The sequence below is a fragment of the Miscanthus floridulus genome, chromosome 13 (assembly GCF_019320115.1).
Source record: "Miscanthus floridulus cultivar M001 chromosome 13, ASM1932011v1, whole genome shotgun sequence".
NCBI lineage: Eukaryota > Viridiplantae > Streptophyta > Magnoliopsida > Poales > Poaceae > Miscanthus > Miscanthus floridulus.
The window spans coordinates 76,643,322-76,653,412 of NC_089592.1; the positions used below are offsets into that span (position 1 = coordinate 76,643,322).

General features: G+C 44.9%; 2 protein-coding genes across 2 annotated transcripts; one reads left to right on the forward strand and one right to left on the reverse strand.

Moving 5' to 3' along the window:
* The first annotated feature begins 298 nt into the window (after positions 1 to 298).
* On the forward strand, positions 299 to 5,414 carry LOC136500351 (plant UBX domain-containing protein 8). The gene is made up of 11 exons (XM_066495688.1): positions 299 to 503; positions 1,745 to 1,806; positions 1,906 to 2,446; positions 2,520 to 2,603; positions 2,689 to 2,798; positions 3,098 to 3,335; positions 3,426 to 3,614; positions 3,689 to 3,853; positions 4,249 to 4,392; positions 4,475 to 4,531; positions 5,187 to 5,414. Exons 1-11 carry the CDS (start codon positions 420 to 422, stop codon positions 5,298 to 5,300), a joined length of 1,788 nt encoding a protein of 595 aa, XP_066351785.1. The 5' UTR covers positions 299 to 419; the 3' UTR covers positions 5,301 to 5,414.
* A 447-nt stretch (positions 5,415 to 5,861) lies between these two features.
* LOC136500352 (non-specific lipid-transfer protein C4-like) lies at positions 5,862 to 6,978 on the reverse strand. The gene is made up of 2 exons (XM_066495689.1): positions 6,232 to 6,978; positions 5,862 to 6,130 (listed from the first exon to the last, which is right to left on the reverse strand). The coding sequence occupies exons 1-2, from the start codon at positions 6,536 to 6,538 to the stop codon at positions 6,123 to 6,125; spliced, it is 315 nt and encodes a 104-aa protein (XP_066351786.1). The 5' UTR covers positions 6,539 to 6,978; the 3' UTR covers positions 5,862 to 6,122.
* Between the last annotated feature and the right edge of the window lie 3,113 nt (positions 6,979 to 10,091).

The following is a 10,091-nucleotide window of genomic DNA, read 5'->3' on the forward strand; positions in this document are numbered from 1 at the left end:
CGTCCTCCATCCCTTCGTGAACAAGGACCAACGCTTCTTTCCTTGCTTCCCTTCTCCTAGCCCGGCATCCTTGTTTCGCAAGAAGATAGAAAAGCCGCTGTCGATGGTGTTTTATTACGCCCATGCCCCTACTCCTCTCCGATCCAGTCATCCAGCGCGGCAACACGCAAGCATTCGCGAGGGCACCGGCGTCATTTCCGGCGTCTGTCGTTCTCGCGCAGGCCCACCGCTGACGGCCCACGGGCCCGTGAGAGGGGAGGAGGAGAGCAATAAGAGAGCACCACATCGCCCCACACTTGAATTAACACGCACGGCTCCGCTGCTTCGCGACTCCTCTCCTCTCCGGCTCTCCGCACCGGCCCCCAACCTCCTCGCCGCGGCTCCCCCAGGCCGCCGCCGGTGCCGGCGCGCCTCCATCCATGGCGCGGCCGCCGCAGGAGGCGATCGACACCTTCATCAGCATCACCGGCGCCGACGAGGCCGCCGCCATCCGCGTGCTCGAGGTGACGACGCCTGCCCTCCCCCTCCCTTCCCCGTCTCTACCCATTGGTGTTACGGTCCCGGCTTTTTGGGGATCCGTTGCTCGGGTTTTCGGGCTAGGGTTCGGCTTCGGCTCCGCATGGCGTGGGTTCGTTAGATGGCGGTGCGGGGCCGTGGCGGATGGGTGTGAGATGTGCGACTGGGCCGGGGTTTCGTGGGCGTAATCGTAATCGCTTCCCTGTGAGTTTAGGGGGTCGCAGAAATTGCTGAATTTGAGTTTCTAAAGAGTGTAATGCATGGGAGTTTTTTTGGTTGTGATGGGATTGATGCGTGCACTTAGTTTTTAGTTTGCATTTGTGCGGTGTGAAATGCCGAGACTTCACTGGATCGGCGCGGATGAACAGAGTAGAGCCGGTGCATCAGATCTCATCTAATGTTGTAACTGTGAATTCCTTAATTGTCTAGCCGGAGAACTAAGTTGTAAGTTCATTTGTGTTAAATTCTGTTGGAGGCTCAGTTTCTGGAACGCTAGATTGGGTCGATTTGGTGAGGGAAAAACACTTGTTGAGATGTTTGTTTATGTGGGTCAAGAATGTTGTTGTCTACTGCCTGGTTGAAGGTTTGCGTTGGTCCTGTTGGAGTTTGTAATAACGCAGAGTTTAGAGCGCTGGCTGAAACACTTCAATATATTCCAGAATGTGTGCTAAATCATTGAGCATGTGACATGATTTCAGCACAGGCACTCCAGCTGATTTGTCTTTGATCTAATTGTGCAGTTCAAACTGTAATCGACAGTCTGAATTCAATTATTTCTGTCTCTGTGATGAAGATAGGCTCTAGTTCATGTATTTCACATATCTGTTTATGTAGTATCTCTAACAAATTATTGGAATTTATACAAATGGATATTTTATTGTTAAATATTAAATATTTTCTATCCGTCAGCTATTCTCTATTCATCCAGTTTGCTGCATCAAACTTGGTATTTTTTAACCTAGTAAAAGATAAAAAAGTTATCATGAGTAAATACTCTCGCTGATTGCAAATATATTCTGTTTAGGGCATTTCCATGTCCTCAAACGCAGCATTTTCTATGGAAAGAATGTTATTTCAAACAAATAAATAATTATCATTCAGTGTGCTGCATTTTAACCCTTAGTGGTTTTAACTTCATTATATATAATCATTGTTAACTAGAAATGTGACTGCCTTTTTGGACTCATGTTAGCTACAACGGCTGACCAAATTTTTTTTTTTTACTCAGGAACATGGTCACGATCTAAATGAAGCCGTGAATGCTTATTTTAATGAGGGAGATAGGACCACGTATGCTTTCGTTCTCTTAACTTCTATGCATTTGGTCACGTGATATTATTTTCCTGTTCCATTTGATGTGACTGAAATTCTCAAATGAATGGTTTTCAGCACCAGAATCAATCAGAATCCTGTACCTGCCACTGCCACTGCCAGTTATGATGACATGATGGAGCTGGATGAACCACTTGATCCCATGTTCAACAGACCTTTGTTCCCTAGAACTTTGGGCAGCCCTTTTGCACTTTTGGATCCAGGTTTTGCTGGCATAACTGCTGGTGATATATTTGGACGTGGACCCCGAGTGACACAACCTAGGGACGTGAGGCAGATACCTATTGAAGTTAAGGACAGCAATACTCAAACAGGCAGTTCTGGTCAGGGTCCCATTATTGAGGATGTTACTGGACGTGAATCTTTCTATGGTCCAGAGATCCATGGGACTGTTATAGTTGATGAAGATGACGAAGACTTGCCATCAACACCATCTGCTCATGATCCTATGATCCCAAGCAGTGCCTCACACCCAAACCATTCCATGCCAAGCGCGCCTCCAGTGGTTGATGTTAGTGACTATAACAATGATATAGAAGAAGAGATGATCCGAGCAGCAATTGAAGCTTCAAAAAGGGAAGCTGAAGGCATGAAAAATGTATGCTTCTGCTTTTGGATTTCGATTGTACATCTGCTTAAACAAACTTTTTAACAAAAACTATTGTGCACAGGTTCTAAGTAGTGGTGAATCTGAAAACACGTCACGTGGCAGAGGTGATGATGAGCTTGCTCGGGCAGTTTCTTTGTCCTTGGAGGTAGACTTTTAACTTCTAAGATGCAGCTCTGTATTTTTGTTCATATACCTATATCCGCAATGTGTTCTTTTGATGTGGCTACCAGACAGCAGAGCGAGAGAGAGCTCTGCGCCAAGAGGGAATGTATGTAGCAGATCACTCTCCTGACTTATCTGATAAAGAAGGCGACCAAGGAGGAAGTCGGATAAATGAAAGGTGAACACACATTTTCAAAATGTGTAGAACAGTGGTAGTGTGTGGGTTATTAGTTATTCATAATCAGTTAATGGCTCAATTTAAGTTCCCCTACCATTTGTTTTTTTTTTTTGGTATGGTTTCATTTACATGGAAGCCGTGCATCATGCGGGATATGATATTGTTTCCCTGTTTGTTTGGGTCATTTTCGTGCAATGTTTTTAGCCAGCCTTTACCTACACAACCTTTGTAAGGATAATCTGTGTCTGGAATATACTTGGTAGCAACTGATTCCTCATACACGTCCATTCTTATTGTAGGCGAGGACTAACTGCAGGGAAAGTTGGAACTTCTGAGCAAACAGTAGATGAAGAGAACTTCCAAGAGGACAGTGAAGATGATGACGAACAACCTTTAGTTAGGATTCGTTCTAGGCGATTTCGAGGCAGAACTATTGAGCCAGCAGAAACTGTTCAAAGGGCTGACAGCCCCCCGTCAAGTCCTCAACCTCATGTTCAAATTGATCATCAGCATAATGGGGGTTTTCCTTCAGAAGAGGTATTCAGTTCCCATTATGCTTCTAGTGAGCTATGGTCTGCAAATTATAGTTTCAGAAACTCACAGTGTTGTTTAAATTTCCTTGAAAAGTGGGGTGGTATTTCTTCTGAAGAGCATGATGAAGCTGTTATGCTTGAGGCTGCAATGTTTGGTGGGATTCCTGGAGGAGCACCATATCCATTTTCCATCCCAGCCCGTGGCAGGTCGACTCGCTATCCCCGAGTAGCACGTCCTCCGTCACCATCATTAACGGCGCAGCGGTTGTTAAGGGAGCAGCAGGTACTGAGCAGTATTCATCTGCTGGAGAGTATTACAACTACTGTATAGGATGACTAACAATATTTCAATTGCAGGATGATGAGTATCTTGCTGCTCTCCAAGCTGATCGAGAAAAAGAGTTGAAGGCTGTGCAGGAGGCTGAACTCCGCAGGGTAGAGGAAGCTGCAGCAAGAGAAGCTGCTCTTGAACGTCAAAAGAAAGAAGAGGAGGAGAAGCTAAAGAAACAACGTGAGGAAGAGGTACTTCACTTAGTACTATCAAAGTCAAAGTTTCAGAATATCATTGAGATTCTTACATTTACTGCGCTTGGATAATTTTGTTGCCTCAGGAGCATATACGGTTTATTAAACTGCAATTGGGTTGGGTTAATTGCAGAAGTGGGTAATCGGTAATGTGTTCGATCTTCCAGATATTATGGAAGAACTGTAGTACATTTGTCAGTCCTTATCAGGAAAGTTTTGGTAAACTATTGTTGTCTTTAGTATAAGGTGTCTATCATTTAGCAATTGAATAATAATGTAGCAGATTGATTTCCTTCTCAGCTCATGCTAAATATTGTTAGATATATATTCTCCAAGGTTTTCGTTATTTTACTAGTAGTAATGTACCTTTCTTTTTTTGGGGTGATTCTTAGGAGTTGGAATCCGAGCTTGCAGCCAAACAAGCATCACTACCGAAGGAGCCACTACAAAATGACGAGGGGGCTGTCACAGTGGTAGTCCGCATGCCTGATGGTAGTCGTCGAGGACGGCGCTTTCTCAAATCAGACAAGCTTCAGGTGAGCTTATTTAAGTTGCCAGAATCCCTGCTGATTGCTTAAGTGCTTCATTATGCTTCTAATCTTCCTGGAATTGTTGCAGTATCTTTTCGATTTCATAGACATCAGCAGGACTTTCAAGCCAGGAACTTATAGACTGGTAATTCTCATCTACCTCCTTCAATGTATATTTGCAAAACAATATTTACTGATAAAAGATATGTGCAGTCACAGACCATAGATTATTATACTGGAGATATGGTATCAGCACCAGCTGGTTATTCACACTTTGTGCTAACAAGAAAGAAAAGATACTATTGTTTCAGAATTACTTTTGCAGGACCTTTTATTTTGGCAACTTCACTTGGCAATTTTCACAGTACCTATCCATTTAAACAAATTATAACTTCCACCTATTCGAATCGAAACTATTTTATCAAACCATTTTGAACTATCTACATGGGTTTAGTGGAATCACCTGTTTAGTTCTTTATGTTAAGCACTTGTTAATTGTTATAGGCTTGTAGCATCAATTGCCCTGGTGGCTGTTAAGTAGTCAGGTCAGTCAAGAAGTTAAGTTCGTATGATATGACTATACATCAAGATGGAAAATTGCACCAACAATCTTTTTTGTTCATCAGCATTGCATTTTTACTGGTCAGTTGGTTATGTTGTTTTCTAGTATTGAGTGATGGCATGAGTGAGCCTTGTTTAGGGGAGACATCAGAATGTTCCTTTGATTCTACATAAAGTTTGTCATCTACCCCTGACCGGTTCTTGTAACCGTAGTGATTTTGTGATTTTTCTTTGGACAGGTGAGGTCTTATCCCAGGCGTGCTTTCACTGAAGGCGAGAGCCAGATGTCATTGAGTGATCTTGGTCTCACTAGCAAGCAGGAAGCTCTGTTCCTAGAAAAACTGTCAGCGTAGAGTATAAGGTTTTAGAGTTATGGTTAAGTAATATGCACTTTTAAAATCATACCTGGCGTGTGTTCATGAAAATACTGCAGTGGTTGAATGATAACTTATCTCTAGAGGAGATCCCGTCGCCATCTTTTGTGCTCTGAAACGCTGGTGTTTCTCTGATTGTCAGTTTGGGTAGCGCACACAATTCTCATGGCCACATTAAAGTGCAGATGTGCAGTCAGAATGTATGTGCAATTCTACATTCAGTTTGGGTAGCTCCTGCTGTTTTTAGAATTGATGTATCAGGTTCAGCTTGTATCCTCAGCGGGTGTGGTGGATATATCAGCTTACTTCGGAGAAATGGTGGTTTAATCATCCGTATCGGTTTCCTGGACTGTATACTTACGTGATCACGTAATTTACTGTGACTGGCACACGGTAGCTGTTCGGTCTGTTCGCTGGTTGGTTTCTGGGCTGGTTTGGGTTGGCGGGTGCTGGTTTGTTATGAGAAGAAAACATTATTGGCTGGCTGGTTTGGGCTGGCTGAAACCAACAAGCGAACATGGTGGGTATCAAAATGAACAGGCATCACACAAGGGAGTTGCACGATAGAAAAGGTTGCATGCTGGTGATGCATGGTTTGGTATTATTTTATTTATGCTCCGCAAGACACTGTGAATATATCAAAAGAAAACGACGACAACAGCGTTGGGCGATGCCGGCGGTCAAAGGCAAAAGCTGGAGCAGTGGAGCTCGACTGCTCTCACTGTGAAATGGAAACACTTCTTATTCCTCTTCCCTGCATGAATTGCAGCATCCGTGCCAGCTCGCTCCTGCTTCAAAGGTTCAAGCGGCTGCATCATGAACACAAACCACAAGAACACATCGATTAGTAAGCTTAGCACCGAGATGAATGAAGATATGAAACTGTTACGGCCTTCGCTATAAAGCTTACTGCAGTTGACTTGGGCGAGGTTGCACCGGCCGGGCAGGCTGTTGATGATGCCCATGGTGCTGCAGGCGCACTCGTGAGACACGGCGCTCAGCGCGCTGCAGCAGTCCGCGCTGGGGTCCGGCGCGCCGGGCACCAGGTACGCGCGGCACGCCAGGAGGCCGTTCAGCTGCGGCAGGCACTGCCCGCCGCCGCCCTGCGCCTCCGCGCCGCGCAGCACCGACGACGGACCGTCGCTGCTGCCGAGGACCAGGAGGACGAGGCACGCGGCGAGGAGTGCGCGGGGGACGCTGGCCGCCTCTAGCGCCATTTTTGTTGCCCGGTGCCTGCCGGACGCGCTCCTGGTCCTGCTCTGCTGGCTTGCTTGGGAAGTGTGGCCAGGTGCACGCTATTTGTAGTTGTGATGAAGTGTGCAACGGACAAGGGCGGCGAGCTTTGCATGGTTCACCTACGGACGGATCTTGTGCTTGGGTCTTGTGCTTGGGAAGAGCGAGCGCTGCAGTTGTGTGAGCCAACTGAACGCGAGGTACGCGCGGCGTCACGTTCTTGAGCTCATCAGCGTCTCAGCCTTTGTTGCCGTTCATCTCGACCGGGGTTGACGAGGTGCTCAGAGTTGCGAGCTGAACGGTAAATGGTGACAAGCTATTTTGTTTAGGCCCGGATTCCACCGGGAATCAGAATCAATCCAGATTATCAAAACTTACATAAAATTATGTAAGCATATCGGACAGGAATGGTTCCAGGCCACTGGAACCGAACGGGCCCCTAGGGGTTAAACGGAAATTAAACGGTTTAACCGTTTAAATGGTCGAAAAACGGAAATAAACGGTCTAAAACTCCCTAAACGAAACGGAGGTAAATGGTTTTAAACGGCGCAAACAACTGTTTAATCGGTTGTTTAGACGAACACCAGATAAATCAGTTGGGTTTTACATGCATAAATTACTTAATTTTATTATATTTATACTTGATTTCAAATATGTATATTTGATTCTTTTTACATGTACATACTAAAATAATTCATTTTAACTTGCATAAAAATGTAAAAAAATGCTAGAATAAGTGAACTCCGTTTAAACACCGTCTAAACGCCTAAACGCTAAACAAAGGGTGATCGACTGTTTACCATTTAGCGTTTAGGATAACACTTAACGTGCTAGAGCAAAAAAACATGGTAGTGACTCACAAAAAAAAACACGCAAGATCATAAAAACGGATTTCAGAGCTAGGAGATACGAGCAAAACACCAAGAGGATTATGTGCTGAAAACAATACTGTACCAGCGTATGATCCGATGCTCACAATTTTTGACCAGGCGGGTTAGAGACTTGGCCACAGGAAATTACATAGTACCGCTGTATGATCTGTTGCACTGTTCATGCACTACCGGAATCGTAAGCTTTGCCGAGTGCCAAGATCTTTGCCGAGTTTTTTTTTATCTCGGGCACTCGGCAAAGGCTGTCTTTGCCAAGTGCCCAAACTTGAACACTCGACAACGACACGACCCTCGGCAAAGCTTGTCTTTGCTGAGTGCTCAGAATCAGCACTCGACAAAGACGTCCTTTTTGCCGAGTGCTCAGATATGCCACTCGGCAAAGACTTTCTTTGTCGAGTGTCAACGTCTCACACTCGGCAAATTTTGGCCCGCTGTTAAACCAGCCTGCCGCCATCAGCTCTTTGCCGAGTGTACAAATGTAACACTCGGCAAAGAGACTTTGCCGAGTGTCAAAAGTAGACACTCGACAAAGTATAATTTTTTTTGACTCCTGCACTTCAAAATTTTTCACCTCTCCACATACCACATGTGGTACTCCATGCTTAAGTTTGGTGTATTTTTGAATTTATTTGCTATATTTAACTAATTAATTGCATTTCAAGCAATTTTTTAATTAAGTTAAATTTGAACTGCAATGATTCAAATATTTGGAAAAAATGAGTATAAAATTGATATTCATGTTATTCAACCCAGTTTGAGGTCTTACCTATAAAGATTATAAGGTGTTTCGAACATCTTATTTCGGAAACATGACCCCGAGCGTGTGGTTGAATGATTTTTAAATTCTATAAAAAGCAAAGGAAGTCTGAAAATCATGAAATTTGATAAGATGTCATGGTATCATATGTGGAGGCTGTGGTAAAAAATTGAGAAGGTGTCGCATAAGTTGTCACGTACATTGCTTACAAACCGAAACATCTCCGAAGAAGTTTCATGATTGTTGAGAATGATCTGGTAAGATTTGGAGTGAAAGTAACGGTCGAGTTGTGGTTTGACTCTGAAACTTTTTGTATAGCCAATAGACATCAAAGATCGTGTTATGTTAAATTTTAGTGATTTTTTGATCCATTTGATAATTATTAATTATTAATTGCAATTATATAAATGGAATTTGAGCTATAACTACATGAAATCATGATCTATTTTTCGCTGAAGCATCAAATTTGCATTGTTGAGTGAATTTGACAAGGTATTTTCAAAGTGTATTGGAACAAATTTGGAAAAAACGGTTAAGGAAAAGGGAAAGGAAATAGAAAAGTTTTTTTTAAAAATATCTTTGCCGAGTGTCCTAGGGTTAGCACTCGACAAAGTATAGTCTTTGCCGAGTGCCTGATAGGCTTCACTCTCGGCAAAGATTTTTAATGTTTTTTTAAAACTCCCGGCTTTGCCGAGTGTCGGATCACGGACACTCGGCAAAGGCCTGACCCAAGACTTAACTGGCACGGTCGAGACTCACTCATGCACGCACGCACACTCCCGTCCCCTCGCTCCCTCACCGCTGCCCCCTGCCCTGCCCATCATCCTCGCGCCGCCGCGCCTTCTCCCGTGCTGCCCTGCTCGTGCTCGCCCGGCGCGCTCGCCCGCCGGCCGCGGCCCCGAAGCCGCCTCCACCGGCACCACCCCGCACGCCACCCCGCCCGCAACGCCGCGCCTGCGCGCCGCCCCGCGCGCCCGCCCGCCCACGCCGGCCGCTCCCGCCGGCGGCCCGCCGCCTAGACTCGTCTCGCCCGCACCCGGCGCCCATCCCCCCGCGCCGACGACGCAGGCTCCCGCGGCTGCCCCCCGGTATGGTACCAGGAGAGGATCACAAGACCACCACGACGGAGGCCAGGCGACCACCACGAAGCAAGGGATGCTTCCCACATGGATGACGAACTGAGGAGACACTTCTCAGGTAACCCCCTCTCTCTGCCTCCTCCCTCTCTTACCGATAAGCAGGTGAATAAAAACTCATTGACGCAATTTTCCAGTCTACCAAATTAGTTTAGGAACTACCTCCAGATCTGCTGTGTAGTATATAGATAAGAGTATGCTCTACAGTGATCACCAGTTCATGCTAAAAAATAATTCACCAATAGATCATTCCTAAGAATTCTGTCCATGTTGCTTGTTACGAATGTTTTCTGGGCTACCTCCATTCATGTTGCTTACATACAGCAGTGTAGTACATATTGCATCCTTACTGTATACATCTCTCCAATCACTTTGAGGTCAGCAGCCTAGTAGTATGAATCAATTTTTTCTTCAAAAAAAAAGTACGAATCAATTTCAAAGTTCTTGGTGTTAGATGGATTCTGGGCTGATTAGAAAGAGGAATTAGGAGAAAGGGGAGGTGGACATGAGGAAGATGCTCAGGGATTTTCCTTTTGTCATTTGTTGTCTATAAAGGTGTTCGCTCGGTAATAGCATTTCCTGGAATGATGGTTTGTAAAACTAAACTGATTTAGTTTCTATATATGGTAGAATCTGAGGAGATTTCTCTCAACTTATTTCAAGAACAAGTGACCGTAGTACCATACGACACTAGGTGGAGGCAACATATTGCCGAAATTGGTGGCAAGCAACATGGTCTATTTGAGATATTAGA

Coding starts and splice junctions, on each gene's coding strand:
- LOC136500351 (XM_066495688.1), top strand. CDS start 420: ATGGCGCGGCCGCCGCAGGAGGCGATCGACACCTTCATCAGCATCACC. Junction 504..1,744: donor CCGCCATCCGCGTGCTCGAG/GTGACGACGCCT, acceptor TTTTTTACTCAG/GAACATGGTCACGATCTAAA. Junction 4,532..5,186: donor AGCCAGGAACTTATAGACTG/GTAATTCTCATC, acceptor TTCTTTGGACAG/GTGAGGTCTTATCCCAGGCG.
- LOC136500352 (XM_066495689.1), bottom strand. CDS start 6,538: ATGGCGCTAGAGGCGGCCAGCGTCCCCCGCGCACTCCTCGCCGCGTGC.